This window comes from Ochotona princeps, chromosome 25, assembly GCF_030435755.1.
Source record: "Ochotona princeps isolate mOchPri1 chromosome 25, mOchPri1.hap1, whole genome shotgun sequence".
NCBI lineage: Eukaryota > Metazoa > Chordata > Mammalia > Lagomorpha > Ochotonidae > Ochotona > Ochotona princeps.
Genome location: NC_080856.1, coordinates 5,406,268 through 5,433,498, shown reverse-complemented (window position 1 = coordinate 5,433,498; position 27,231 = coordinate 5,406,268). Strand labels below are relative to the sequence as shown.

Genomic DNA, 27,231 nt, shown 5'->3' with positions numbered 1-27,231 from the left:
AACAAAAAGATAACTTTTACAAAAGTAGGTAGTAAGTTTTAAGGTGAAGTATAGAAATTGCATAAAATATTTTAGACATCCAATTTATAATACAATAGTTCTTGAAAGATCCAGTCTAAACTCAACAATTCCAAGACTAAGTATTTTAAAGATACTGCAATGTTCTCAAATCTCCTAGACTTAGTTTTCAATTGATTTTGGCAATCTTTTCACATTCAATAATATAATAAATACAAAGTATGTTGCAGTTAGCATGTTCTATACCTTGTCTTACAAGGTGCTTCCGAAATGTACTTTGTAAAACTAACAGTAAAAATTAGTTTCTCTAGCCACTTTCAATTATACCTCTGTAGAGCAAAGGGCCATAAGTGTGGATGAATTCAAATCTTCAAACACTTGGGCAGCAGCACATGGAGATCTCTGCTCCCTGGCATATTTGCATATCCATTTCATGTTAGGATTCTTACTGTCTCCATACTGCTCCTCAGATCTACAATAGTAATTTGCCCAAGAGAAAACTGGCATGGTTATTATTAGTGTAAAAAAAGCCACTTCTTTATATGTTCACGTTTTAACTACTCTGTGATGTCCAATATTTGGTTGTAGGATTGTGAGTTTATTCAGTCAAAAACGGAGGCAGTGGAAGAAAACTTAACAGCAAAAGAAAAAACATCAACACTGCATTTGTCTTTCTTCCATTCTAATAGGGCATTACATAAATAGGAACTGTAGGCTACACTTCCTGATCGAAGAGAAATAAAAAGAAAAGGAAGTTATGTGTCAGCTCATGAGATTTTTGCTTGTCTCCAGCATTTGATGTCCACTAGAAAGCAGGTCTCTCCCTCCCCCGCCAAGTAGTTCACATGCAAGTGATGCTCACATTGTTGTTGTTAATAATTCACATATCTCAGACATTTCGAGTCTGAAAAAATTTGCACTGACTAGTCTAAATTGCATAAAAGCAATTACCTAACACAAGATACTCTGAGATGCTTGTTTTCAAGCTCACCCATTCCTCTTCCCAAGTTACAAGTTTGACCCTAATACATTCCTACCTGCATGTGTCAAAATACATTTTCTGATTATTAGAGTTAGAGCCTTAAACTTTCTTGCTTTGCTTTCTTGCCACACACTCTTGGTCCTTCATAAAATATTCATGGACTTGCACCAGGCTGTGCAATCATGAAACATCAGCAACCCATGACAAGTTTACTCTGCTCAGCAGCAAGTTTGGCGAAGTACGTTTTTTGTTCTAACATGGTTGAAGGCCACATTGATCCAGCAAAGGATGAATGCTCATACTAATGAGCCCTCCATTCTTGCACCGACGGCTTTTTCTCTGAATTTGCTGGGATTTTAAACCAGGCAGAACCTTACTTGGAGAATTATAAGCTTAGGAAATGTAATTGCTCCCAAGGTATTTGCTATTTTTTTTTTCTTTGAACAACTGCTGATGATGGGAGATAAATACTGAAGTCCTCCTTTAAAACAACTTTCTCAATACACACATTAGGTCTTGAAGGGTTTGTCATTATAGAAAGACAGCATCCCACCATTCCCATCTTTTACAAGTAAACCTTAAAGTTCAGGATTCACTTGATTCAGTTTTCTGCTTTTCCACTCACCAGAACCCCATACATCCAGTTTAGCAAATACTTCCTTCCTTTCCCTTTCACTTCCAGCAGTTCATGTAGAAAATGTTGATGGAGGATTAGGGACACAGGACATTACTCTGAGACAGTCAACCTATTTCCCCATTAAGAAATCAGAAGTGAACTTAGATAGACTGCCTTCTGCATCCCCTGCCAGCAACCTCCACATGGGACAAGTCCCAAGAATGCAAGTTGAGAAAAGTAATCAGAGCACGCAGGAGGAATGGAACCACTTCCGTTTCTTTGTGCTATAGCTGCGTTGCTGTAAACTCTGTTTCCATCACTAAAAGTTTCAGAATCACCAAAAAGGGCTACTTGCCAGTTACCATGAAATAGAAACAGACGCATCTGTCTTGCAATAGCAGATCTCTGGGACATTGCAGCTGCATAAATCATGCCTGCCCTTCTTCCTTTCCTCATCTAATTCACATTGTAAAAGAGCAAGGATATTAGAAGATCATGCAACTATGAAAAGGGACCTCAGAAATGCTGTGAGCTATGCCAATCTTCAACCTTGTCCAGGACATCCTAGAGTGCTTCTTCATGAAAAAAAAATCAGTGTTAGTTAACACATATTCAAACAAAAGGTACCTTGAAGGATCTCTAGAAATCTATCAATTTATCTATCCACCAATCTATGAACCTTCCCATCTGTCTGTGTATCTAACAATTGGATGCATCCTGAGAACATAAAAATGAAGCAAGTGGAAAATAGAAAGTACATCTTACAAGAAGTTAAATCCAGGAAAATATTTTCTGTCACTTACCTTTTCTGCTGACTGGGCTGTACCAAAAAAGATGGGAATGAAAGCTAACCAAATGATGCAGGTGGTATACATGGTAAATCCAATGGGTTTGGCTTCGTTGAAAGTCTCTGGAACACCTCTCGTTTTAATGGCATAAACAGTACAAGTGACCATCAAGAGGATACTGTATCCAAGTGAACAAATGAGTGAGAGATCAGAAATGTCACACTTGAGCACTCCCCTGGCCTTCTCCGGATCTAGAGTCCGCTGTTCTCCATAGTCGATGATGATGTGTGGGGGATCCAGGACAAACCAGACAAAGACCCCTAGCAGCTGCACGGAGATGAGGCTGAAGGTGATCACCAGCTGAGACGCTGGACTTATGAACTTGGGCGCGGTGACGGACTTCTTACCCTGCTCAAATATTCGGTGGATTCTGTTTGTTTTGGTCAGAAGTGCTGCATAGCTGAAACACATGCCAAGTCCCAGGAAGATCCGTCGGAAGGAGCAGATGACCGTATCCGGTGCTGCAATCATCAAAAAGGTGATGGAGTAACAGAGAAAAATGCCCGTCAGGAGCACGTAGCTTAGTTCACGTCCTGAAGCCCTGACGATCGGTGTGTCGTTATAACGGACAAAGGTCATGACCACGAAGGAGGTGGCTATGATTCCCAGTATTGCAATGAACACAGGCACCGCGGCCCAGGGAGAATGCCACTCCAGTTTGATGATGGGGATGCGCTGGCAGCCTGTGCGGTTGATGTTGGGTCTCTGGTCCAAGGGGCAGAGTTCACAGGAGAGTTCATCCACCTGGTAGTTGTAGCCTTCGCAGCGTTCGCAGTGCCAGCAGCAAGGCACCCCCTTCACTGTTTTCTTCCTCTCTCCAGGCTTACAGGGCAGGCTGCAGACAGAGGCCGGGCGAGCGTGTTCTTTTTCAGACCACTGCATGTCTTCCACCTGTGGGTATAAAAAATTAATAAGCCTTCCATTTTTTCCCCATTTATAATATCCTAATCCTAGCCACAGGTTTGTAATAAATCACTGAAAACTGACAGGACAAATACAGTTTACCATAATAAAAGCTTGGTTTCTTTCCTCAATATTGACTTTATTAAAGTGTTAAGTGATTGGGTCCAATAAATCATTCACAACATCAAGTTGATGAGTGCCATTAGTTTCCATTTACCTTCTCATTCTTGACCAATTTGACATTTGGAGAATGATTTGTTGGCCCAAACAAATACATATGTAAAAGCTGATCCGTGTCCTCTAGCTGCATTTGGGGAAACTCAAATCACACTGTCAATTTGGGAAAGAACTAGCAAGACAAATTGGCCTGATTTTCGTCATGTGCTCATGGAAATCACCATATTTACATTGTTCAGGCTCAACCTATACTTGTTACTTTGCGTGCCCGCACTATGCAAAACATCACACTAACATAACTTGACAGTAATATTTTCCAGTGAACAAAAGCAGTGAAATTACTGCAAAAGTGGGCGCCTCCTACTGTGGTTATTTGCCTCACGTTCATAAAGCCCCACCTTATGTTTTCAGGTGAAATAGAATCTCTGTTGAAGAAGTATATTTTTTTGAAGGGGATAGTACCAACTATTGAGCTCCTACCTGGAACTATTTACAGTATTAGAAATATAGTAATCTAGGCAGAATATTAATAGGACACAACTGGACATCACTGATAACAAGAGACTGCTTATGATGACAAGGGCTACTCTGAAAGCAAGGCTCTAGGAAGGAAATGATCTATTTGCTGGTGGGAACAGTAGCTGACACAGATTTTGCCCTCCATAAATACTGGTTGGCTCTGAGGATTAAAGGATCGGAAGAGCAAGAGGGCAGGTCCCAGAAGAATAAGGTACAGCCAGGAAAGTACTCACTTAGAAATGGAAGGTTGTTTACAGAAACACAGAAAAGGGCAAACAAGGAATGCAAAATTTCCCATCACCAGCCTTTGCCGCTCTCCAAAACATAAGAAACTATAAAGCCAGCCTCCAAACTAGCCCCCTGTAACCTCTCCTGGGCATCCACACGCCCATGGATATGGTCTGCTCTCAATTTGAATAGGGCTGATCTACATAAACAACAGTGTATTTTAGAAATGGTAGTGTATGATTTTCAAGCTCAGGTTCTAAGCCTGTGCTTATAGAGTGGACTGAAAACATGTCCTTGCAAAAATTAAAGGAATGAAAAAAAAATACACAAAGCAAGGCGGTTTTGAAGGAGGGAGAACATAAGGAAGTGAAGCACAGTTATCTTCTCAGAACTGTCCTAACGAAATATGTGGTTTCTCTTCTCTTTATATTAAAAATAAATGCATAAATAAATAAAGGTTAGTGGAAAAGCAAAACACATGGTGGCTTCTGCCTTCCTCTTAGGCCATTCAGTCTTGAGAACACGTGCTATCGTGCAAGCATGCAGGCATCTCCAAGGAAATGAACGGAAGTCTCCCACTATCAACCAGAACAGTGTGCATGTACATAAGGGACCTGGGAGAGAGCCATGGGGCCCTAGCCAAGCTGCCAATGACTAGCTCAAGCTGACATCCTGAACTGGAACAACCCAGCTAACGCTGTTCCTTTCTCATCTCTGAAAGCATGTCAGAGGACAAATGCTTATTGTTTCCAGCTGCTCAAATGTGTGGTTATTTGTTATACAGCAACAGACAACTAACACCGCTTACATAAACTTAGCACTCTATAGACATCAGAAGTGTGATAATTTATTGAGAAAGAGCCCTTAGTGATGGCTGTTCTCTACCTCAATGATCCAGTGTGTGCAGTGCCAGCAATATCTACTAGTCATCTGATTGTTGTGTCCTGCTTGGCAACCAGGTGATGGACCGTTCATACGAGCCCTCACTTGAGGCTACTTTCCTAAGTCTAGAGTGAATAGATGAGGCAGAGATTGCAGTTACTAAGCTTAAAACTTGCAGAGGGTTGGGCCCGGTGGCATGGCCTAGTGGCTGAAGTCCTCGCCTTGAACGCCCTGGGATCCCATATGGGCACCGGTTCTAATCCCGGCAGCTCCACTTCCCATCCAGCTCCCTGCTTGTGGCCTGGGAAAGCAGTCGAGGACGTCCCAAAGCTTTGGGACCCTGCACCCGCGTGGGAGACCCAGAAGAGGTTCCTGGTTCCTGGGTTTGGATCGGCGCGTACCGGCCCGTTGCAGCTCACTTGGGGAGTGAAACATCGGATGGAAGATCTTCCTCTCTGTCTCTCCTCCTCTCTGTATATCCGGCTTTCCAATAATAATAAATCTTTAAAAAAAAAAACTTGCAGAGGGCTACAAAATCTCCCCCAAAATTGAGGGAAAAAAATCATGCTTACTTAATCTCAGACACCATCCCCTGAGACAATAAATGGCTCATATTAGGTTTTACTGACTTTAAAAGGTTATTTTATTTATGTACAGGATTGTGGTTAGAGGGGAAAAAAGTTAAATAAACAGCACACAGTGGCTGAGAAGAAATGAAATGCTCCATGGAGTGGCGACAGTATTGATTTTATACCCTAATGGATTCATAAGATAACAAAATACTTTTTTAAATTATGCTTCAAAGGTAATTACTGTAAGACCAAAATTACATTTTGTTTGGAGCTTCTATAGATTTGTAATGTGGGTCAGAAATTAAAAAAAAAGGACCAAAAGAAAATAAAGATTGGTTAGCAGCCCTGAAGGTCAGCTTCTCTAGTTGCAAGTCTGATGTTTTAACTTCTTAGTACACTTTATTTTTCAGAAGGAAATAAGTGTATGAGTAAAGAAATATACCTATATTGAGTAAGTTTCTTATGAAGGATGGGTACTTATCATTAAAATTTAAATAGAAAATCTTCCTTGACAAGTTTTCTGTACTTTGGACCAATACAGAAATCGCATTCCATAAATTAAACTTAATGGTACCAGTATGATGGAAAATATACACTATTTTAGTAGTTGTAAACTTTAAGACAAAAACAATGTGTTTAAGCTGTATATGCAATATTTTAATAGAGTTTAAGGATGTTTCAGTAAACAGACTTCATACATATGACAGCATGTTTATCAAGAATTCTATTCATGCATAAGTAAACTGGAGATGGACTTCTGGTTAAAGTCTGTGACACAACCCATATTCACCTTGAGGAGGAACAAACAGCAAATGCTTACAATTTGAGACTAACAACTTGTGCATCATGTTGAATGTAAATAATTTTACTTGAAAACAGATTAAACTGCCCAATTTTTTTACAGCTGTTACCAATCATACATAAGAGCCACTCAACCCCTCTAGCTTGCTAACTTTGCAAATTAGCCCAAGTTTCCTAAGGAGTATGGATAATCCTTGTCTGTACATTGTTAGCACTTGTTTTCCTCACCCTTGGCATGACTCTGCCATTAGGATGGTTTCTGTCTAAACCATGCAACCTAGCAGACGAATGATCATTACACACACAGACCATCCAAGGCCTAAACAGCTCCTTCCTGCCTTGGCAGTGACTCAGGCGGTTCATACACTACACCTCAGAAATCCAAGTCATCAGCTGGTTTCTGCTGTCACATCCTGTTATTAGTGCAGACAAATCCACCAACCATTGCAAAGGCAGAAGTTTCTGGGTGGGTATGCTTCCATCATTTTAATCTTTAATCTAAAACAGTCAACCCAGAGTAATGGTGCATGGCCTCTTTAAAGCAGAACATCATTTTTATAGATTTTCTTGGTGTGCTTTTAATAATTCTCAAAAAGTGATTACAAGAATTTTGTAATCAAAAACTTTTTACTAATCAATAAGTTGTAATATTCACTACAGAATTCTCACTCAAAATACCTTCAGTACACTGTTTTCCAAAGCTATTAAATGATATGTTCATTAATGCAACCAATAAACATGTGGTAAAATAATTAATCGTGCCATCTTTATTTCTTTTCCTCTCCCCTTAATTATAAATATAGCATTAGCAATCATTTTGGTGATGAGCTTAACACTTCAGTATTCAAGACTCAACTCCTAATTTCACTTCTGTAATTGAGGACAACACATGCAAACATTTCTAGCCACATATTTCCTCAAATTTTACTTATTAAATGTCATACAATCAACAGGATTACTAAATGCATTTCATCCACTTCTGTATTTAAGATGTCAAATATTTGATACATTTGAGGAGAGGCATTTGTTCTGGCGCTCAGAGGGCAGATACGGTGTCCACATCCCATAGAATGCTTGGGTTTAATGCTCACCTCCAGTTCAGAATCAGCGCCCTTATAATACAGACAGCAGTGATGGCCTAAGAGACAGCGCTTCTGCAACCCACTTGGGAGTCTTGATTGAAGCTCCCACCTTCAAGTGAGGCCAGCCCAGCTATCCAAGGATTTTGGATAGTCAGTCAATGATGTAGCATGTCACCTCTCTCTCTTCCTGCTATCCCTGCCTTCTCTCTCTCTCCCTTCTTCTCGGATGTAAGTTTTTGAAAAGGTGCTCTTTTTGACCCAAAAAGTAAGAAAATTCCATCAAAATTTAAAAACCTTTTCTATTTTGTGTATCACATAATCCACATGTAATATATGTATGTATCTTCCTAATAGCTATGCTTTTTTGTTATCATGTTCAACTTTACATGATCACAATTGCAACCATTCTTCAAAGAGGTAGGGTCACTACATTTTAAAACCCAATACATTTGAAATCATCTCCAGAATGAAGCCTTAGATTTATGTTACGCTGAACTCTATATAGCACTTAAGATGCAAACACTTATATTTTAAGACATTTTTAAAATCGGAAAGTAGTTCATTTACAATGTCATTACGATAACATTCTTAATAAATTTAACAAAGGGATCACGGGATTTATTCACTGACAGGCATAAAACATCATCATAGAAGTGGCAGAGAGCCTAAACAGACAAGAGGGAATATCATGTTCACAGATCAGAAGAATTACTATTGTTGTGATGGTAGTTATAGATCCCCAAATTATAGAGCCATATAAAATTCCTGTTGATTCATTTTGGGATTTTAACAAACATGCTAGGTATACATGGAAAAGTAAAGTGCTTATACTAAACAATCGAATTTGAAAGTAAACAACAAAGTTGGAGAACCTACATTTTTAAAATTTAATGCGATAGCAGATTTACTAATCAAAGCAGCCTAAAAAGGGCATAGCACATGCAAATTAATGCAATAGATTTAAGACACCAGAATTAAATCCTTATATGTCAGGCCAATTGATTTTTTTGACAGAAATATCTGAACAATTCCCTGAAGAAAGAATGCTCTTTCCAACACATGGCTCCAAGACAACAAGATTTCTAAATGCAAAATAACAAGTTACACGTTCCCTACATCATTCCAGCTGAAAAAAAATAATTGTAACATTAAAGGCAGCTGGGAAGAGGGAGTTATGAAAGCACCATGACCAGGACAATAGATGGGCAGTCTTGTGTTTCAGAATTTCTGGACTTGAGATTGGAAGGATGAGTTGAGGATTCCAAGACTAAACAGAGTGCAATCACATGGAGGTTGTATCCGAATTCCAAATGAAAGACAGTGACACCAGTGAACTGTCAAGGAAAGAAATATGAGGGTTCTACCAAAGATGAGTTGCTTCTTCAAAGGTCATTCAAACACATCGACAGAGAAATTTCAACCAACTGTTTAGTGTATTTAAAATAAGAAGTAAAGTACAAGGATCACTGGGCATTTGAAGACATTTCTTGGCTTGAGAAACAGACATTAAATCAAACAGTAAAAAGGTCATTTGGGAAAACAGAGGATATGCATGGAAAGCTGGTAAAAATCATGAAAAACTTCAGAGAATTTTAAATGCTTGCATGAAAGAAGTTGTGGCATAGAAGATCATACAGAGAGCATGAAAGAATTCATAAACAAATCATGATTGTGGTTAATACTTATTAGTAATTGCACTAACTGTTCATAATTGTTATAATTATAAAGCCAGATACCCTGAATTATAATTCTGAGGTGTAATTTCAGACGTAAAAATTTTGACAGACAAATTAGAATTTAAAGTTGAGGTATATTCCTAGAAATCAGAGCAAGACTGGTAGAGAAGGAGAAAAAATAATCCAGTTGGAAGGTTAAGCCTGGAGGCCCGAGAGGTGTAAGAAAAGTTGGTAAAATAAATTAGGACCTGGAATTATTATTAAGGGAATCTCCAAAATAAAAAAATGCAAAATCCTTATGGAAACCTCTTATTGAAATCCCATAGAATATTAAAAAAATATATACAAAACATTAAGAAATACCCGGCTGAAAATTCTGAATGTGGGAACAGATAGAAGATCTCAAAGGATGTGAGAGATGCCAAACTTGGGCATCAGACAGAAGCAAGGACAATGGTTTTCCACCTAGACGATGGAAACCTATTAGAAAAAATTTAGTATTTTCAAGTTCTCAGAAAAAAGAATTATTATTGATTCTCAGGAACCAATCAACTGATGTGTGACACCTAAATTAGAATATAATTACAAGGAAAAGAGAAAGTGGTCACAGAAAATAGGAAAACACCACAGATGAAATGTGAAGAACAATCCCAGAATCCAGAGCGATCTGGGGGTGTGAGGTCTGCCGCACGCCTCCTGAAGTCCCCGATTAAATCAAAGAAGCGGAAGACAAAAAGCCAAGGACCTCGACTCCACAACCAACTAGACGTCTCCTGGGGCAAAGTTTAGGACAACAAAATTTTTTTAAAAAAGCAAGAACAATTCAAGCATACCAAGCAGTACATTGATATAAGTAATATCTCTACTACAATCCTGTAACTATGGGATATCCACATGCTGTGTCAGAAAAAGTAAAGCTGCCACCTGTGGTGATGGCATTCTGTATGCATGGGTGACAGTTCCAGTCCCAACTGCCATTCTTCCAATCCAGCTCACTGTTAATGTGCCTGGGAAAGCTGTGAGGATGGCCCTAGAGCATGACCTCTGTATCCACATGAAACACCCTGAAGAAGCTCCTGGGTACTAATTCATTCTCTCTCTCTCTCTCTGTCTTCCTTTTTCTTCCCTCTCTCCTTCCCCCACTCTGTCTTTCTCTCTCACCCTCCCTCCTTCTCCCTCTCTGGAACTCTGCCTACCAAATATATATATAATTACCAGGGAAATAGTGTTATTTTCTGAAACATTAACTTTGCAAATTAAATTGAAAAATTGGAAAACTGAAAAAAATGTTTTTTCTCTGTGTATGTGTACATTTACAAGTAAATGAAAATCCTATATAATTTATGTAGAATTAAAAAAACAAGGATTTCTTAGCAAAACAAAATTTTGGGTGTTTGAAGCTTTGGTAAAGAAGCCCACTGGGATGCCCGAATCCCGTATCTGCAGGCCTAGGTGCGATGCAGGCCCTGCTGCTTCACTGGGCTTCCTTGGGTGCACAAGTCAATCAGTCTCCTGCAGACAGACGGACTTTCAAGCTCTTGGTTTTGACCTGGCCCAGCTCAGGTAATAATTGCTGAGCCACCTAGTGGAGAGATCTGTCTCCAGTGTCTCTACGTCTCTTCTCTTACTGCTCATCAAATTAAAATTTTAAAGAGTTTTCCTTAGGAAGGATAGTCTCAACTATTTGTCACAGCACAAATACAAAAATAAAAAGCAAAGCCTGATATTTAAGGAGGCATTACTATAATTACATAATAACTTGCCACGATGGCTTTCATATTTGAGGACCAGACCAAAAAAAATTGCAGATATGCAAGTACAAGAGGTATACCATCTAATAATTATTTAACTGGGAAAAATCTCCTGAATATGTAATGCAATCTACTGAAAATCTGAACAAACTAAGAAGTCTAGGCAATAAAGTACAAAAATAAACCTATTGCAACTAATAACTCACAGGAGAAACTCACAATAATGTGATAAATGTACCAATAAAACTGCATTTCACAATCAAAAATAACAAACATTTATACAAATATGCATTAAAATGTTTGGCACCAAAATAAATATCTTTATTTCCAATTTTCGCAAACTCTTTGAAGTACCTCCTACAATATGAGCCAAACAGTATAATTACAGTAATCTGGACTCAAATTCCCAAATCTCAAAGAAAACATAAATTGCATGTGCTTTTATGAACAAAGAAAACAAGAAAAAACTCGTAACATGATAAATTAATAACTCCCACAGTTCAGTGAAAATGTGCTAAACTGGATCATAAAGAAATTCTTAACACTGAAATTTTTAAAAAGCTTTGTAAGGTCACATTATCTGATTAAAGTTTTTAAGTGAGACTGGAAATAAATCAGAGTAATAAACATAAAATGCAACCACTTAGCAATCAGACAATAACATTCTTCAGGTCAGAACTGCAATTAGTATCGTCTAGAAATTAAAGATAATAAGGACACTGTATACAAAAATGATGTGGCACAAATTTATACTTAGAACAAAAAAGCATTCTTCAATGCTTTTATTACAAAATAGGACATAAAAATAAATGAACTTATTATTCAACTCTAGTGGTTGGATAAATGTAATGCATAACGCAGAAGATAGAGGGAGTCATTAATAATAATAAAACATTCAGAAGACAGAGTAATGGTGAATTAATTAAAAACAAAATCTAAGCACAGTTTCTATGATAGCCAATAAAAATTATAGATAGCTTGGAAATATAATTGAGAAAGGAAAAAGAGGGAAAAACTCAAACACACAGCCTTAATTATGAGATTTGGATGTAACCCTAGATACTAAAAGAACAGAGATGAGAAAATAGAATAGGATACAATATTGCTTTATTGTTGTTATTGTCAATACATTCTGATATCTGGACCTTAAAAACATGGTCAGTGACCTAGACATGTTCAGTAGTTGCTGCATTTTTTTCCCCTCTTTCTGGATCACTTCTTGAGAAACAATGCTTTCTCAGCTCTGTTCTACTACTCCAATGCACACTACATTATGCAGGTCACTAAAGTTGAAACTTTCACAAGAAAGCATTGACAACCTCAACCAATGAATGACCTCTTCTTAATCTGCCTTTCATGAAGCTCCCCTTCCTTGATTCTCCATTGTCATCAATTCTCTCTCCTGGTTTGGGTCTCCCAACTTGGCTCATGGCTTTATGGTGAACATCTTGTGACTTGTCTCTCTGCTCCAGAAGTCCCAATATTTCTCTGGTTTCAAACATTATTGCCTTTCTTCAGTCCTGGTCTTGTTACAACCAGAATACTCCCAATGACCCATTAGCCAAGCAGTGTGAGACACAGCTGAAGCACATGGTTTCTAGAAGTGAATTCCACTGGCTTCAGGTATTTTCCCGTTGAATATTACGCTTTGTTTCTAGCTCAGTTTCACAGCCTATTTCAGGTAGCATACACAATTCCTCTTCTATCCATTCCTGATTTTTACCAGTTTTTCTGGAATCATTCATCATAATGACATTACTTGACTACCATAAAGGAATTACATAGGGCATCCTTTGTATTCTAATTGACCCTGTATATATGAATTGTGTACCAACATAAACATTCCAAATATTCTCTTCATTTGCTTCTGTCCCTGAAGGAAATGTGTAATACAAATGGTCTTTGAATGAATCCCATTTCCAACATTATATTTGAATCCTTGCTTCTTAAAATGTGTTAATGTTCATGAAAAGCATGAGTTGCAGTAAAAAGGCTAGCCAAGAAAAACTCCCATCTCAGATCCATACATCCAATGTAGGGGCCATGTCTATAGACCACCAAAATTCTCCAGGTGGAAAGTTAATATACACCCACCTCTGAAATGCCAGAAACCCATCTCTAGCATTTCCTTACTTTCCCTCAAAGACACATATCATTGGAGAATTATTCCCTTCTAAGTCACTTGAGCGAGAGACAAAGCACTTTCCACCCATGAAATGACTCATGAGAGCAAATGCATGTTTGAATAATTTCAGTACCCAAAGGGAGGCGAGCCATTAAAACCAGTTATTGTTTTGCACTTCTAAGATTGGCACCTATACTGTATAGTTTAAAACAGGAATTCAAGGGATGACAATGTAGTGAGGTAGAATGGAAAAACAGTTGTTGAAAAAAAAAAAGTGTGTATTTTGAAGTTTTAGTTAGAAACTTCCAAAATAATTGCCAGTCATATAAACATCAATCATGCTTCAAACTATTTTTTAAAGAAATAAACAAAAGACTTCAAGGGTAATGTATTTTAGTTCCAAAAAAGGACTTTGCTTCTAAAAGGAATGTTAGTTCCATTCCATTGTCTTTCAATTCTTTTTCTAATCAAGTTTAAATGTCAAGAATTCTTTATTGAGGACTGAATTTTATTTATAATCCATTAAACTACTTGAAGAATGTGGAAATAGTATTAAAGGGTATTTTTTAGAGCACTGGAACAGACGACCAAAGAAATATGGTTAGAAAAACAAGATAAGGCTCTGTCTGTTACTCTAAACACTGAACAGCTTGAAGGAAACTGGCTCTCCTTAAAGAGGTCCAATGGGGGTCTCTTTAGGGGAAGAGTCACAGAGTATCCAGCACTGGCAGGCACGGCACGGAGCACCTGAACTCAGCAGTGCTTCCGTGGGAAAGCACCTCCTTGTGAGTGAAGACAGTTCTATCAGGCAGAATGTGGCCAATGCTCCAACCCCACAGCTACAACGCTAACAAGCCATGGAGAAAATGATTGCCTAGCATAGGACCAGCGCTCAGCGGTGGGCTTGCACCTCGCACTCATTCTTCGACCCAAGCACAGAGCTCATCACGGCTGTTTCAATGCCCTGTTTGCCAAACGCATCCTCTCTCTCACATGACTCTATCTCCCACCCTCAGTGGAACCCCAATCATCCCCCACGCCACGCAGCCCGCCCCCTAGTTGAAATTCACTGAGCATAGAGAATTGAAATATGAAATTCTAGCTAGGACAATACAATGTAGTCTATAGAAACGTTTTAAATTTTTTCTCAGTATGATCACTTGTTCCAGGTATTTCTTGTTTGGCACTGCATGCCCAGTTATGGCAAAATTTGTATATAGAAACGTGTGTGTGTACATAGAGAAATATATCTGTAATGGCTAACAACTGCTCGATTCCCATACTGTAATATAAAAGCACAGTTAAGTTTTCTTTAAACTATTAATTATAAAACTATTCTGGTTTCAAAAAAGAATGTCAGAACAGAATCATTTAAATTAAAATTAAGCAAACTCCTACTTACATAAGATGTCTGTTAATTGGATCTTGAGAATTTTCACAAATCACTTAAAGTGGATTTCAACAAATTTATATTTCATGTCATAATGTGACTTGAGTTAACTGACAATTAGAAGGTTGAAAGAGTACTTCAATATTCTAGATGATACTTTTAATTCATAGATTTGTTATAGAGTTGAGTGTGAGTTCCATGGGTCAGAAACAAGATGGATTCACAGTTATATTCATGAGCCCAGTAGAGTTCAAACTTCTTTACAGGCATCCACTTGTTAATTCTGTTTCGTACAGTGAGAGAGAGGGGAGGAGAAGAAGCAGAGAGAGAGAGAGAGAGAGGAGAGAAGAAAGAGAGCGAGCAAGTGAGCGAGAGTGTGCAAAAGCGAGCAGAGAGAGAGGAAAAGAGGGTGGGAAACAGACAGAAATACATCGTCTCTCTGCTGGCTCACTCCTCACATGTCTGCAGTACCCAAAGAGTCCAGAATGAGCTAAACCAGACTGAGTTGCAGGCCCCCTGCTTTGATGGGTTCCAGCCCCAGTTTAAAACACTCCTGTCAGTATTATAATGTTTTTATGTACAAAGTGAAAATTGCAGAGAGGGAACATAACAGATGGTTATGTCTATGATAGATCAGCACAGCTTAGCTGAAAACCAAGTTTCTGCACCACAAAGCCACCTTCTCAAACTCAGAATTCTTTTCCAAGAGACTTATTTCAAATAAGCACTTAAAAATATCTAAATGACCTATGCATGGAGCATGAATCATTTTTCAGCATCAAAAAGCAGTAAGAAAAAGTGAAAGCAGAAATACATTGCAAAAGTTAAAGTCACAAAACTAACCAGAGTTCAGGAATAGTAGCCAGGAATTTGAGATGCAAGCTAGCGGAGTGATAGTATCAACAATTAGGGAGACAGACAGGCATGGAGGCAATGCACCCTGACATTTTGCCACAGCAAATCGTGGCATGTACGTGGTGTGAGTAATGTGCAGAAGGAAATGGGTTGCAGATACCTGCAAAGTCAAAGTAACTCCAGAATGATCCTGCAGGAAGTGTCAGCTATTGGTAATGTCAATACCAGCGGAAGAGCTATTGGAGCTCCTTGACTTTAACAAGATTCAAACCCCATCTCAATTACCGTCATGCTGATAATTCTTGATGGCTCACACTTTCTTGTTGGGCCACAGTTCCTTCTAAACCACCACCAAAATGGCTTACCAATTTACACTGGGACAAGAGTAACAGGGAGGTATGTTTTGAATCAGGATGAAAACAAAACAAAACATGTTCAACCGATCAACTGATTCAGGGAGTCCTCCCACCTATATAAGGATATTTAAATGTAAATTGGAACTTTCAGAGTCCCACATGGTATGAATGTGAAACACCATTTTAAATTGGAACTGAAATTTTCCCTCTGATTTTTCTGTTACGTAGGCTGCGTGTAAGAGTTGGGGTTTACTGCCTCTGAGAGTGGCATGTGTCTGCATTTGCAACGAGGTATATTCTATTTTCTCTTTGGAATTCTCTTCAGTCACGCTCTAGTCTTCAACAGCAGCAACGGTAATTGTGTCAACAGACATGATCATCTTTGATGTGAGGAGGCTGCAGTGGCAAAGGCATCGCCACTTGAAATCTCACCCAAAGACAGAAAGCAGCAGTGTCAGGCGGAAGGCTCATCTGTGCTTGGGGCTCAGCAGCTGCTCTGACATCCTGTGCCGGCTTTGCTCTGCTTTTCAAAGGCAAGACTGAGATTGTATTTCAGATGAAGGACATGAAAACTTTGAGCCATGAGATTTCCAAACCTACATCATTTTTAATCAATATTAGTGATGCTGTAAGTCATAGATGTTTTAACTAGAAGTTGGGTCAGGAGCAATGTGTCTAACTCATTGCTAAGATGTCACCTAGTTTAAGAAATCCCCAGTTAACACTCATCTGTTGAATGTAAAGGCAGAAAGAGCTAGAGAGAAAAATATATCAAAAGGTTGCAGACTTTGTACATTCTGGAAAAATGTTCACATTTTGAGGTTCCAAACAGAGGAAAACACTTCTCATCAGCATTCCACTGTTGCTTATAAATAATTAGTTGGGTGCATGGCAGTCGCTGCACAGATGTGAAATGAACCAGCAAAATATCAAAGAGTGCCATGAAAAAAAGTGAATTGACATTCGGGTAAGATTTACTTGACTGAAATATATCCCTCTCAATATGAACAAAGTGTTGCAAGAACTTAGGCCCAATATAGTAAAAAGAATATTTCCGCCCGTAGGCTCTCTATGAGGACCAAAACATGCAAGATGGCAGCGCTGCAATAATTCTATAAAGGTGTTTGAACTCCCATCATCCACACTTTAGGTTAGGCGTTGATAAGGCTGGGATCAATGTCACTTATTAAGGGGATAAAGACCACACTCTGACTCATTGAAAATGTGTCAGGGGCGTATTTAACTAGTCGACTACTTAGGGGGTAACTATAAAACAGGCCGGAAGTGGGCCCGGCAGCGTGGCCTAGCGGCTGAAGTCCTCGCCTTGAACGCCCCCGGGATCCCATGTGAGCGCCGGTTCTGGTCCCGGCAGCTCCACTTCCCATCCAGCTCCCTGCTTGTGGCCTGGAAAAGCAGTCGAGGACGGCCCAATGCATTGGGACACTGCACCCGCGTGGGAGACCTGGAGGAGGTTCCTGGTTCCTGGGTTTGGATCGGCACAGAACCGGCCGTTGCGGCTCACTTGGGGAGTGAAACATCGGACGGAGGATCTTCCTCTGTCTCTCCTCTCTGTATATCTTTGTAATAAAATAAATAAATCTTTTAAAAAAACAGGCCGGAAGTTATATTTTCTAGATTAAATGTTACTATCATGTGAACCTAAGAAATCCCATGAGATTCCCCATGTCTTCTCCTTAATTTGTTCTGTGACAAAATGGAAATTCAGTACAAGTTATTAGCTCTCTTACATAAGGTTTTATCAAATCATTCCCCAAGAACAACCCACATGACTTACTTAGATTTTCGACCCTTCCAGCTATTCATACACTGAAATAGCTATTTCTACCGAATTCTTGACTTGATTAAAAGTTATCATAATGCCTACTATTGGTGATTTCTACCTTGTATCTCCTTAGGAAAAAAGCCCACAAAAATAATGAAACAAAAGTCAATTTCAATATTCTGTCCAATATTATCACCAAAATATAAATATAGCATGATGGTCTAAACAACATTCTCCATAAATTCTCACTCATTTTTATTACCTTTCATCTTTAAAAAATCATTTATTCTTTCGTTTTTAAAATGCATATGTGGTATCTACGATATTTTCTTTCACGTCTTATAACTATTCCATTGTTTAGCATTAAAATTGTTATGTCACAGAACTATGAAATTTAACATAAGGTGGCAAACATAAGATGCTAAAATCACAAGCTGTCAAAGGACAGGTCATGAAGAACAATGAACTAAGCTGTGAGAGCTAAAGTACCTTGCTAGTCACAGCTGTATGTAGGAATATTTGGGAGAAGATTCTGATAAAGAGAAATGAGAAAAGATTCCACTTACACCAAAAACAAACATCTTGTAAATTTCTATAGAAAAACAATGTACACACTCACAGCTGGTCCCAATTCCTTATGATTATCTGTATAAAAATATTCTAGGGGGCCATTTCTAGAGCAGCAGAACCCACAGGTCTACTTGAGTGTACAAGCACAGACATGAGAGTCTCTTAATGGGCATATCTGAAGGTGCAGGGTGCATGTCAATACAGAAAGTGCTTATTAGCACAGATTTCTAAAGGCTAAGGAACTGCAGGAGAAGCTTGAAACAATGGTATGAAAATTACGACAAGACATCATATCTGGTAGGATTGTGAATAGTGTTACACTTCTATTGAGGACCAGCACGTTGATGACGGGTCTCTGAGATGTGGAAGAGAATTCAGCAGTTGGAGAAGCTCTACTTCCACATCCGAAAGGGTGATCTGGTCATGGACAGGTGCCAAAACGATTCCCAGCAGCTTAAGAGTCACTCTAAAAAACTCCTCAGTAAAAAAGTGATTTTTATTTGATTGACAAGTTTAAAAAGAGTAGAGACAAAGACCAAGGCATATGGGAAAAGGAGGACATAGTGGGACTGATTGATTTATCTTCCATCGGGTGATGTATTCCCTAAAGGCCCACTACAGTCATGGCTGGGCTCGGCCAAAGTCTTGAGCAAAGAACACAATCCAAAACAGAAAAAGAATTTTTAAAAACAAAACTATGAGAAGCAGAGTACTTGACTTTTTCAAAACGTATTATGAAGGTGTAATAATCAAAACTATGTGGCTTTCGCTTATAAATAGGTAAAACTGCATATTAAAATAGAAAGTTCATGAATAAATTCCTGAGAAAGTGGTCAACTGGTTATCAACAAGGGGAAAAAGTCTCATTAACCAATGGTGTGGGAAAAACTAAACCCATGGGAGAAAGAATTAACCCATATGATATTCACACAAACCATCTCAAAATGGAGTGAAAGATTAAATGTACGGTCTGAAAATGTAAAGCTGAAGTCATAACGAAAACTTCATGATATTTGCCTTGGCAATGATTTGATGAATGTGACTCCAACAGCACAGACCAATGACACAAACAATGGAGTACATCAAGCTGAAAAGATCTTGTGGAGCAAAAGAAATAGTAACTTAGGGAGCGGGGAAGATATGCTATTAGAAAATGTTATAATTCTGATTAAACTCCAATTGGGACATCTAACCTGATCAAAAACTAGTCAAAATAATTCAACGACACTTCTCCAAAGAAGATGTAGAACTAATCAACCTGAACATGAAGAAATGGTCATTAACCATCAGACCACAATGAAATATCGTTTTACATCTTTTAGCACAGCTGTTAGAGTTAGGGGGAGTGGACAGACAGAGGTAGAGTGAAAGGCACACAGGGAAAGAATGAGAGGAAGAGGAGGAGGTGAAGGGGAAGGGAGGGCAAGGAGAGGTGGGATGAGGGCAAGGGAGAGAGGGAGACAGAGAAATGGACAAGTGTTGAGGATGTGGAGAAATTTAGGGGCCCTGCACGGTAGCCTAGCAGCTAAAGTCCTCACCTTGCATAGGCCAGGATCCCATACGGGTGCCGGTTCTAATCCTGGCAGCCCCGCTTCCAAAGCAGCTCCCTGTCTGAGGCCTGGGGAAGCAGTGTAAGATGGCCCAGATTTTAGGACCCTGCACCCATGTGGGAGACCTGGAAAAGGCTCTTGGTCCCTGGCTTTGGATTGGCCCAACTCCAGGCATTGCAGCCGCTTGGGGAGTGAATCAATAGATGGAAGATCTTCCCCTCTGTGTCTCCTCCTCTCTGCATATCTGACTTTCAAATAAAATTAAATTTTTCTCAAGAAAAAAAGGATGTGGAAAATTTGATACTGTACAAACTATCCATGGAAACACAAAATGAAGTCACTACAATATAAATCATAGAGTGTATACTCACACACACACACATTATTGTGAGCACCTGAGGAGTGGACCAGTGCACGGACAGCCATCTCTGTCTCTTCCTCTTTCTTTCACTGTGACACTCATCTTCCTAATAACTGGGCTTTGGCCTCCATAGGAGAGACCTAGATTGAAAGATTCAGCCCTGGAACATCCTTTAGTCTTTGCCTCTTCCATCAACTATCCTTCATCTCTCTGCTTCTTGCACAAACCATGCTCATGATGCCTCTAAATTTCAATCCATCAGGCTTCTTAACAATATACCTTAAAATGTGTTCCCCAAGTTTATCTGCTTTAAATGAACACACAAAGATTAACTGTTTTCCTACTAGGGGACTTTCGCTTCTCCAATCAGCGTAAGCCAACTCAGGACTGAGTATTTTCTTCATCTAGTTTTGTTTTGAGTTTTATAAAATATAGCTACATTCCCCTAATCTGCTCTCTTACAATGAAGTTGGCAAAAGTGCAAAGTAACCACTGTTTGCACAAAGGTACTTTCTAACCTGGGTGTTTAATATTCATGACAGGTCCTATGTAACTGAATTTTTGTTCTCCTGAGTCACACTGAACTTCTTCAAAAGGAAACAAAAATGCTGAAACTGAATTTTATTTCTAATTTTATTCTACTTCAGGAATAAAAGGATATTTTGCATTCAAATCCAAGCTGCCAGTCAAATGCTGACAGGCCTGTACTCCTCAGGCCATGGAAGCACACTGGCGCTGAAGTTGGAATGATACCATACAGCTCTCCGGGAGCAAGTCCTCGAACAGTTTGTGTGCATCAGTTCTGCTTGTGAAGGTGGAAGGAGACAAGCGGGTTCTCCAGCATTATGTTGTAAAGCATCTTCTCTAACACCTTTCCCAAATGCAGTCTCATCCTTTAGGAAGGAAAATCACCGGCTACAAGACATCAGGACTCCCAGCTGAATGCTGAAGCGCAAATGACTGGCATCCAAGTAAACATTCGGCCTGCCCTTTCTTCAAATCTGAATCATATCCTCCTCTAGAAATTACCTGTTTTGAACCTGAGCCCTTAAAGATACTTGGCATTATTGATTGGGGTTAGAAGAACAACTTTCCCTCATAAGATAGATTTTTCTGTCTCCCCAGTCACTTGGCAGGTGAGTTGATTTGCTTAGTCATTTACATTGTGGGACCAGAATATTTTCATCTTCCTCTTAATCCTTCCTGGACAGCAAACTACATCCCATTTCCCATACTCTCTGTTCCTCAGGCTAACGTGGTTGTCATTTTTCTCCCTTTCCCTGCCTGCTACGTTCTCATCTTTTCAGTTCTTTGCTACATGCCCACTCTCTACATCACATATTCATACTTCCTGGCGTTTGCTTATTTGTTTTCAGTTCCTAGGCACTCCCCAACTGGGAGACGTCTAATACCGGATGAAAAATCCTTGCATCACTGAGCATAAAGTGGATACACTTCCTAGACATCTGTCAGGAAGGCTGCTTCTTAAGTGATAACTTTAGGGCTCAAAGCATTAAGCCATTCCAGATGCAATAGCAAACCTCACTGTAGGACTATGAAAAATAAGAGAAATTAGAAATTCAAAATACCTCATATACTCCTAGGTAGAAACTCACCTACTGACAAGAACTAGAGGCCTCTAAACACCTTTATGTAAGCAGTAACGATGAATAATTTAGTTCTAACAATATTCCTGTTTTCCACTGGTTGCAAAGTTCAAGAGCTCTTGAAAAACACATTCCTACACCTGAATCCCACTGATGCGAAACTATAAAACTCCTAAAACTTTCAGGAGCTTTCTCTGACATTCTCCCAAACTCCTCCATCCAAGAGTTGCCATCACAATGCTTCCCCCGGCTACCCTATTCTAGGAACAGCAGCCCTGAGGCAGAGCAAAAAACAGTCCTGAGCTGTCCAACTCTCACAGCCACTCATAAAGGTCCCTGTGAACTCGGGCTTCCCAAGGCTGTTTTTGAAGAACACAGTTCCAGAATATCAGCAGCTTCCTTCCTGCGATATTTATCATTTTCTGAAATCTGCATCGTCTACCCAGCCAATGGGAAACGACTGTCTTCACAATAGAGTCGAAATTGTAGGCAGTTGCTTTTTTTTTTTTTTCTTGTATTTATTTTATAATACAGCTGCATAGGCTCTGGGGTTTTCCCTCCCCCAGGCACAAACTCCCCGCTCCCATTCTTTCCCTTGTGTTATTACAACAAAATAGTCCTTCTTTCAAAGCCACGCGGAGGAGGCTTGTCTGGCTCACAGACTTGGGGTCCTCCATTCCAGGACTTGCCTGCAGCAGAAGCACAGACGTCTAAGACAGGAGGAAGTCTCTAGAGACCACGTTGTACGTAAAGGGCTCTCTTGTTAGTTCATGGAGATCTTTCCCAAGCTTCACATGGTCAGTGAGGACACCACACCTTCCAGACTGGCCTGAATCCGAACAAGACTCCTCAGGTGTGTTTTCCAAGTGTGTTACCACTTTCCTTTCCTTTTTTTTTTTTTTCTAGAAAGCTAAGTCTTTAAGGTCTTTGTGATATGAAGTTGACCAAGGCAATATTAATGCCTCTTTATTTTCCTTTTTTAATTAGACACAAGGTAAAAGATATCAATAAATAAAGAAATATATATAATATACATTTCATTTTGTCTTGTTTCCCTTTGATTTTTGACTGTGCTGCAGGCTGGTCCAGGGACTGCATCTGTTGTCTGACACTATTGATTGATCTGGCTGTTAATGTGTGGAATTAGCACTTCCCATGAGGAGTCTCCCTGATGAAAACTAACTCTATTATACAGCTACAGCATAGCTAGAATAACATCTCCATCAGCCCTACTGGACTGCCAAGTCCTGGCTCACTGCTGGCTTGCGAGCCTCTTGAATTCTCTGGTTAATTTCCCTAGTTAACTTCGCACTGTCATACACTGGAAGGCAAGTTGAGAGAGCCTTTATGGAAGGACATAAAATCTTCAGTTGTCTACAAACATGAGAAAAGAAAGAGTACTGTTCATTAAACCACTGTAACTGAATGATCAGATTTCAATAGGGGACTCAAGAATATTGTTACTTTTTTAACATATATCATCATTTCTGAATTTGTAAGCCTATAGTGTGAACTCTTCAGAACAATATTCCATTTCCTAACAGCGCTATTATTTATGTTCCTTGATTTATATCATATATTGTCAACTTAATTTCTATGTGGATACTTGAACTTGATCCTCTATATGATTCTATCCTTACCTACTGTTTGGCTCCCCAAGCCCCTGCTGAGGGTTTTTCTCTGAGTGGCCACTCACCGGTAGCAGCATGGAGAAGGCAGGTAGAGGCAACCCTGGTGCACACACATTTCCGGCAGCTTGATTCTAAGTCAAGTGCTACAGGGGAGGACCACGGACAACAGCTCTTTCTATTTTCTGAGACTGTTGGTGTCCTCATGACGAAAGTGCTCAACACATACAAAGCGAACATACCATGTGGATCAGATCCAGAACTAATAACATGCAAAAAAATTCTGAAATATTCTGAAGTGATTAAAACATGCCTTGATACCATCTGCCAAGTATGTGTGGACTCAATTTAAAATACACAACAAAATGTATGAGAAAAGTCATTCCAACCACTTTTTAATGTTTCTGACACTTATGACTGTCAAGTTCCCTTTTCCTTTAAAATACTATGCAAAAATTCATTCAGTATCATTGTGGACTGTCCGTTTTTCGTCTAGGTCTTCTGATTTGTTGGGATATAGTTGCTTGTAATAGTTTCTAATAGTTCCATGCAAGCCCAAGAAGACTAATATTTATATAACCTCCCCAAACCTGATGGCATTTAAAGTATTCATCTATTTAATTATGTATTTGAAAGAGAGGGAGAGAGGGAGAGACAGAAAGAGATAGCTTCCATCCACGAGTTTACACGCCAGGTGACCACAGTGGCCAGTGCTGTACCAGACATAAGCCAGGAGCTTCATCTGGCCAGAGCCTGACGTGTGCACCATGGTTTGCTGCTTCTCCAGGGTCATCACGAGGGAGCTGTGTCAGCAGTAGAGCAGCCAGGCCTAGAACATGAATCTGCCCCCATTTACAACAACAGCTTTACCTGCCAACCCACAATGCCAGATCCTCAACACCATTTCTTAAGTTCAGTTCTGCACCCTTCCTCAGCATTCTTTTTCCCGTGACTGTTTTCTCAGTCTCAAACATTCATTTCCTCTTACCTTTCCTCCATCTCTCTTTGCAGTTTCCCAACCAAATACTATGGTGTTCATTCCTCTCTCTCTTAAAATCATCTACAAAACCCAACTCATGATCCAAACTTTCCTCCAGATCTCTTCTGATCTGGTTACAAGAGGGCATCTAGAAACTTGTGGAAAATAGAATTAAAAGATAGTTTATTCTTGTGATCGTTTCCATGTAACTTAATCAGGAGCACGTCCTCCATCCCCGACACTCCCCTCCAACATGCACTGGGCTGTGAGCAGCCAGCAGTGTTCTGCTCAAAAGCAAGACTTCAGTGAAGCACTCTCAACAGACTTCTCTGCATACTTATCCCACCCTGGAGGTATTGACTGAAAACTACACCAGCGAGAGATTCTCATGTATCCCTGACTCACAAGACTGAAGACTGAAAAAGAATCAGAGGAAAGAGGAGGGCAAAGGACAGCAGAAGAGAGAGCAGCGATGTGCGCGAGGAATCGGCGAGTGGTGTGAAGGATCCAGGCAGCACCACGTGGCTGCCGGCTCTGAGCTGGGCTGAGTGTTGGCCAGGTGGTGATGAGGGCAAGCAGCCACAGTGCTGCGCAACAGCTGCTCTCTCCCCTCCTTCCACTCACCGTCTGAGAGCCTGGGCAGTTTGGGGGACACACTAGGGGGTAGCAACAGATGGCTGCCAAGCTCCAGGGGTGCACATGTGAGGAGTGAGGGCTCCAAAAAGCAGTTACATTTATCATCTTTAACTATAATCTATTAGAAAGCTGCAAACAAGCACATTTACAAAAAGTTAACAATTGTCACTGGGGTCTTGGAGGCAGAGGCATTTTATACAACAGCGGGAGAACAATTATTACAGAAAACAGAGGGAGTAAAGCTAATTTTTATCAACGTGTTACAGTCATTTCTACCTTATGCAAGGGGTAAATAATCAACTTGGTCAAGCCCAGTTCTCATCGACTGTAAAGCTGTTCTCTGCGGCCAGTTACACAGCACCAGACGCTTCCAGGGCTTTTATCTGACGGGAGACAGATTTTATTTCTTTAAAAGAGACATGAAAGCCACAAATTCAGCTTGTTCAAATTAAAGCAAGTCCAATTCTGACTAAATTTAACTACTTCACAATACGAGCATGTAAAAAATTCTCCGGAAGGAACAAAGGACAAGGCTGACTTTTGCACCTTTTCATATGGTTTCATGCTGCTTTTTCCTACATTAAATGATCACATATCCGCAAAGAAGAGTTAACAATTCTGCCGCATTTCTGACATCTAGGCAGTACTGTAACGTGCAGAACTCTTTTGATCTTGAAGCAAATTCTATAAAATGAAAACCACTATGGAACAGGAACTCTCCATTCACAGGTGAGGAAGATTTCAGAGCAGCAACATGTGCCAACCATGGCAACAAAGACATTTTCGTAACTGTTATGTGCAGTGGGCATTGTGGGCAGCCAGGTCTTTGCTGTCAGCAGAACATGTCACTCTGGGTGACTCTTTGAGACTTTTTATGAAACGGCAGGTGTAGTTGATATTCTAGGAAAAGATGTGCTAATGTGAGGGCATAATGGAAAGCTCCAATAATCCATGCCAAGACAAAAACTCAGTCCCAAAGTCTTCCAAATGCCCCAATGAAGTGATTAACTTCTCTATGCCAAAGTCTGAATTTCAGGGTTTATTACAGATCTATTCATTTAAATGTTAAGATAGCTACATTTAGTTTCAGGTATTCACATTATGGAAATGCTTAGTCAATAAACGTTTAAATTTGCTGTCTCTGTCTCTAAAGGCCATTCAATTCCTTACAATGAGGTTGGATTAGTATTAAATACCTGAAAGTATTACTAAACAGATTTTCCCTGTGTGACCAACTGAGACAACGCTCAATCAGGTAAGCCTGACTCAGTCACTAACCATCGAATGGACAGGGGCAGCTCCCACAGTGCGTCTCTCAGAGGGCCACCATCCTGGGAGACTGAGGAAGCCCAGTGGTTAGGCCTTCTCTTGCCAGCGAAGCTGCTCTCAGGATGAGCTCCACTGGGAGAAGTGGAACACACATCTCAAACTTTGCTTTTTCTAGACTGAGTTTCTGGGAATCCCCTTCCTATCCCTGCTACACCCTTTGCGGTTTCTTTTTTCAAAGATTCATCCATTTTTTTTTCTTTTTTCTTTGTCCTTTTTGCAAAGAAAGACCCACAGAGAGAAGTAGAAACAGACAGAAAGATCTTCTGATGCTGGTTCACTCCTCAAGTGGCCACAACGGAGCTGATCAAGAGCCAGGAGCCAGGAGCTTCTTCTTGGTCTCCTACAAAAATACAAGGTCCCAAGGCTTTGAGCCATCTTCAATTGCTTTCCCAGGTCACAAGCAGAAAGCTGTATGGGAAGTGAAGCAGCTGGGACACAAACTGCCATCCACGTGGGATTCTAGCACATGCAGGGACCTTCTCATCCCTGAACTAGAACTCCATACTACGATCCAGTTTGAATGTAACTTTGTTCCTGGAGCTTTCTCCTTTTCCCTAAAATCTCTTTCTTTTGCATTATCATATGCCTGGGAGTCACTATGAAGTCACTTCTCCTGGTTTGCCACATTCAATCAATCACCAACTTCTGATTGATTCTAATTCTTCATTCCTCTTAGAAGCACAGAATCAAATATGTGTGCTCTAGAAACTCCCCCAAGGTCCCACAGCTGAGTGAAGTTAAACTTATACTTCATTACCATTTCCTATTTTATAAAACAGCATAAGTGTATCTGAGCCATGGATTTATGATAAAGACCAAATGAATTAATAAATGCAAAATTCAACATTAGTGGAAAAATTCAACCTAAGTCATCATTTCTAAAAACTAGATTTTAGGAAATAGAAGTATTAGTTCCACAAAATATTCCTCATATAAAAAGGAATTTGCTGTTAAATTGCAACTCAGATTATCCTTAGTGAAATCTCAGTCCCATAAAGGTAAATACA

At 39.7% G+C, this 27,231-nt stretch overlaps 1 protein-coding gene across 1 annotated transcript in view; it reads right to left on the bottom strand.

The window, feature by feature from the left end:
* Positions 1-27,231, bottom strand: part of GRM8 (glutamate metabotropic receptor 8) — a 570,939-nt gene that overhangs the window by 49,280 nt on the left and 494,428 nt on the right. Inside the window, exon 8 of the mRNA XM_036497284.2 lies at positions 2,420-3,355. Coding sequence (XP_036353177.2) covers positions 2,420-3,355 — 936 coding nt within the window. The remainder of the gene's footprint in view (positions 1-2,419; positions 3,356-27,231) is intronic.